Source organism: Physeter macrocephalus, chromosome 3 (assembly GCF_002837175.3).
Source record: "Physeter macrocephalus isolate SW-GA chromosome 3, ASM283717v5, whole genome shotgun sequence".
In the NCBI taxonomy this organism is placed as follows: domain Eukaryota; kingdom Metazoa; phylum Chordata; class Mammalia; order Artiodactyla; family Physeteridae; genus Physeter; species Physeter macrocephalus.
The window spans coordinates 1,862,642-1,868,063 of NC_041216.1; the positions used below are offsets into that span (position 1 = coordinate 1,862,642).

Below are 5,422 nucleotides of genomic sequence, written 5' to 3' on the forward strand. Positions count from 1 at the left end.
AAAAAACTAAAACATAAAAAACAGAAGCAATATTGTAACAAATTCAATAAAGACTTTAAAAAAAATGGTCCACATCAAAAAAAATCTTTTAAAAAAAACCCTAATTAAACCACTGAACTTAAGTCATGACATTGATCAATACAAGGCATTTGAGGATACCAAACAAACTTGAGAAATCCATTTTTAGAACAGGTTTAATGAATTTATCAGCAATTTTGAAGACTCCTGGTTGGATGTCCAGTGAGGATCTGTCATAACTCTTCTCCATGTCATGCTCCACCTTCATGCCCAAGCTTTAAGTTAGCAGCTTTGATCAGTCTAGTTTTAGACACCAGTGATTTTATAGTTCTGACTTGGCCTTATTCTTGGATGCGATGTATTTCTTTCAGAGAAGCCACGTTTATGTATCCAGCTTCAGAATTCTGTGAACACGAAAGAGACTCGAGGGACTTGGGGTTTACCATTGCTTCTTCTGACCTATGTTCTTCAGTTTCTTGAAGACTTCCAGCTGACTCTACCAAACCCGTTCCTGAAAAACTAAGAAGGGCCATGTGTGAGGACTTTGTATAGACAGGATCTCTTGGCAGCACTTTGGGGTTACAGAGTTAAGGCATCAATAGAATTTCAACTTTTGCAGGATCTTAGTTCCCCCTTGGCAGTGAAAGCATGGAGTCCTAACCACTGGACCACCAGGAAAGTCCCTGCTATGCTTTCTCAAGCCAGCAACTAGAACTAGCTAGGCAGCCATAACGCTCAGGCATGTGGATGATTGTCTTGATTTTACTCACCTGGAGTTTGGTAAGGGCACAATTTTATTCAATACTTCAAATTCAGGGATGTCACTAATTGTTGTTTCCTAAAAGAAAAGAAAGGATGAATATTAAAAAATTATAATGATAAACCATTGGCGATATTATCCTAGAACTTATGCTTTATATATATTTTTGGTTAAAAATGTAATCCCCTCACCTTACACCTGTTAGACTAGCTATCATCAAAAAGACAAGAGATAACAAACGCTGGAGAAGATGTGGAAAAAAGGGAACTCTTGTGCACTGCTGGTGGGAATGTAAATTGGTGCAGCCACTATGGAGAACAGTATGGAGGTTCCTCAAAAAATTAAGAGAACTACCATATGATCCAGCTATCCCACTTCTGGGTATATATCTGAAGGAAATGAAAACACTGTCCCAAAGAGATATCTGCACTCCATGTTTATAGCAGCATTATTTACAATAGCCAAGATATGGAAGCAACTTAAGTGTCCACTGATAGACAAATGGATAAAGAATATGCATACAATAGAATACTACTCAGCAAAAAACAAATTTTTTTTAACAAAATAAGGAAATCCTGCCATTTGTGACAACACGGATGGAACTTGAGGTCATCAGGCTGAGTGAAATAAGTCAGACAAAGAGAAAGACAAATACTGTATGAACTCATATACACTTGGAGTTTAAAAAAAACAAACTTATTGAAATAGAGACCAGATTTGTGGTTGTCAGGAATGGGGGAATTAGGTGAATGTGGTCAGAGGTATGAACTTCCCTTGTAAGAGAAATAAGTTCTGGGGATGTAATGTACAACATGATGATATACTTAACAGTACTGTATTGTATATATTGAAAGTAGCTAAGAGAGTAGATCTTAAAAGTTCTTGTCATGAGGAAAAAAAATTGTAACTATATGAGATGATAGATGTTAATGAATCTTATTGTGGTGATCATTTTGCAATACACATATATATCAAATCATTATATTGTACACCTTAAACTTATACAACGTTATATGTCAATTATATCAACAAAATTGGGGGAAACAGTGTAATCCCTAATACCTATAGAATATTTGGTAACTATACATGTCATACTTTCAACAACAAAAAACCAAACAACCCAATTAAAAAATGGGCAGAGGAAGTAAATAAACATTTTTTCCCAAAGAAGACAGATAACTAATAGGCACATGAAAAGATGTTCAACAACACCAATTATTAGGGAAATGCAAATCAAAACCACAGTGAGATATTATCTCACACCCATTAGAATGGTTGTTATCATAAAGGCAAGAAATAACAAGTGTTGGCAAGGATGTGGAAAAAAGCAAACCCTCGTATACTGTTGGTCGAAATGTAAATTGGTGCAGCCACTATGGAGAACAGTATGGAAATTCCTAAAAAAATTAGGAACTACTACATGATCCAGTCCCACTTCTGGGTATTTACCTGAAGAATACAAAAACAGTAATTCGAAAATCTATATGCACCCCTATGGCATTATTTATAATAGCCAAGATATGGAAACAATCTAAGTGCCCATCAAAGGATGAATGGATTAAGTAGATTATACATATATAAAAATGATATCTTGCCATTTGTGACAACATGTGTGGACCTTGAAGGTATTATGTTAAGCGAAATAAGTCAGACAGAGAAAGACAAATACCATATGATTTAACTCACATGTGGAATAATAATAATAAAAAAGAACAAACCAAACCAAACAAAAATAAACACATAGATACAGAGAACACAGTAGTGGTTACCAGAGGGGAAGGTGGGGGAGGGTGAAATGGGCAAAAGGGGGATGGATGGATGGATGGAAACTAAACTTTTGGTAGTGAGCATGCTGTAGTATATACAGGAGTCAAGGTATAATGTTACACACATGAAACTGATATAATGTTATAAACCAATGTTACCTCAATAAATAAAATTATTTTAAAAATAAAAACTAAATGCCATACTTTTTATGTTAGTGCTTTTCACAAGCCTGCTTTTTATATCCACTTTTCTACATGAATTACCTCATATTAGCTGATATAATCATTCCATTCTATTTGATGAGTTCTTAATACTCTGGTAAACATTTTCTGTCCCTTTAAATCATGAAAAAAGAGTAACTGTTTTGAGCTCCATTACTTTAAAAACCAAATAGTCTTTCTCAGAAAAATGTAGACCAAAACAGACCAGAGGCCTACTTACAGAGCATATAAAGACCATGTCAGAAAATGCGGGTTTTATTCTGAAGACTGTGGGAAATCCTCGCACAGTGTTGAGTCATCGGCTCAGACTACATGTATTTTCTAAAGACCCCTCCGGCTATAGACTATGAGAACCATAGGACTTCAAAAGACAAAGCCTGGGGAGATGGGACAGGGGGGATGAGATGTGTCTTTCCAAGCAAGGGAAATACATGATTCAGAGGAGGAAATGGCAGAGCTTTTGGGGAAACGGTGAATAGGCTAGTTTCTTTTGATCAGGTTTGTCAGAAAGGTATTTGAAATATGGAAAGTTCTTATGTGGCTTCAGTTCTGGTTTAGACATCAATAACTCCAGAAGCCTTCCCTAGCCACTCCAGGCAGGTTGAGACACCACTCCCCCTGCTTCCTCAACATTCTGGGCCTACAGCTCTTGTAGAACTTAGCGCATGGCAGTTGCCAGTTACATGACTGTCACTCTCACTGGGCCCGAGTTCTGGGAAGACAGACAGTATCTCTTGTTCACCATCATATTTAAACCATATGGGGAACAGCATGAGGCCTGGCACACTGTATATGGTCCATAAATATGTGTTGAATGAATAAACTTTGTCTTATAGAAAAAGGCAGTCTCTGAAACTCTTTGACGTGAAGTACTATGAAATCAAGCAGTGTTTCACGACGATGGGTCTAGTGGCGTGGGCAGGGCAGATTAGAAGAGGAGGAAACATTGAAAGATGAGTTAAGAAGTTGTTGCAGTGACCCAGGTGCTAAGTATTTGGGATGCAATGGGTAACAAGATGGGCAGAGTTCCTGCTCTCTTGTAGTTTATAAGCCAACTGAGAAGAAAGATGGAATTACAATACAGGCAGCGACATGGTCTGTTACAAAGGCTATGTCCCTGGTTACTCCAATACCCCTGCAAGGGAAACAGTTGACTTGGAGTATTATGAGATAGTGGCTAAGAGCAGGGGCCAGAGAGTGCTGTTTTCAGCCCTTGTTTTTCTATTTATCAGCTATGTGACCTTGGGCAATGATGTCACTTCACCTCTCCAGGTCTCAGATTCTTCAACTGTGAAAATGGGAATGACAGGCTTTTCACCTAAGATTATTTTGTGGATTACAGGAGATAATATACATAAAATGCTTAGAACAGTCCCAGGCACATAGTAAGCACCCAACGAATGTCAAGCTGTCACCACTGTAGCCCCAAGAAAGGAAGTGACCTAGGATATGTCTGATCTCAGGGATCTATATACTGATCTATTTGCATATGTGGTAATCACTGAGAATCAACAGATCTTGGAAATGTAAGCAGTAGCTATGTGTCCTTTGACATATCATTCAACTTCTCTGGGTTTTATCTCCCTCCTATGTAAAATGAGAGGATTGGATTGGAGGATCCTTAAGATTCTAAGTTTATAAACAGTTTTGGAGTTTATTCCAGTAGGTGTCAAGATGTTACAACTTGGTACCTTTGTCACATGTGGGATATTGAGCTTGATATACTCTAGTTCTGACCCATGTGACATTTCTTATCTCGATTTGATGACAATATTGTGGATCTCAAAACTATTGGCCCTAAAAAAATACTCCTTTAAGGCCTGTAACTCAGCACCGACAATACTATAGTATTTATTCACGTATGTGTCTGTCCTTTCCGACTAGACTGAAGGTCTCTGAAAACAGGAACTATCTTCCATATTCCTAGAACCTATCACAGTTCTTGGAATTAATAAATGTTTGTTGAGGGCTTCCCCGGTGGCACAGTGGTTAAGAATCCGCCTGCCAATGCAGGGGACACGGGTTTGAGCCATGATCCAGGAAGATCCCACATGCCGCAGAACAACAAAGCCCATGCGCCACAACTACTGAGCCTGTGCTCTAGAGCCCGCAAACTACAACTACTGAGCCCGTGTGCCGCAACTACTGAAGCCTGCGCGCCTAGAGCCTGTGCTCCGCAACAAGAGAAGGCATCGCAATGAGAAGCCCGCGCACCACAATGAAGAGTAGCCCCTGCTCGCCGCAACTAGAGAAAGCCCGCGTGTAGCAGCGAAGACCCAACACAGCCAAAAATAAATGAATAAAAAAATAAAGTTCTCTTTAATAAATAAATAAATGTTTGTTGAATGAATAAGTAAAAGATTGAATGACTAGACAATTAACAGTTGTAGCTCAAGCAAAGACATAAACTGTTGGAAATTAGGTCACATCATCTGGCAGTTCTACTTTTTTTTTTTTTTAACATTTTTATTGGAGTATAATTGCTTTACAATGGTGTGTTAGTTTCTGCTGTATAAGAAAGTGAATCAGCTATACATACATATATATCCGCATATCTCCTCCCTCTTGCATCTCCCTCCCACTCTCCCTATCCACCCCTCTAGGTGGTGACAAAGCACCGAGCTGATCTCCCTGTGCTATGTGGCTGCTTCCCACT

The 5,422-nt window shown here is 38.6% G+C and overlaps 1 protein-coding gene across 1 annotated transcript in view; it reads right to left on the reverse strand.

Moving 5' to 3' along the window:
• Nucleotides 1-359: 359 nt before the first annotated feature.
• Nucleotides 360-5,422, reverse strand: part of CCDC30 (coiled-coil domain containing 30) — a 168,196-nt gene continuing 163,133 nt past the window's right edge. The window contains exons 23-24 of the mRNA XM_055082633.1: nt 789-856; nt 360-537 (exon numbers count right to left, since the gene is read on the reverse strand). Coding sequence (XP_054938608.1) covers nt 360-537; nt 789-856 — 246 coding nt within the window. The remainder of the gene's footprint in view (nt 538-788; nt 857-5,422) is intronic.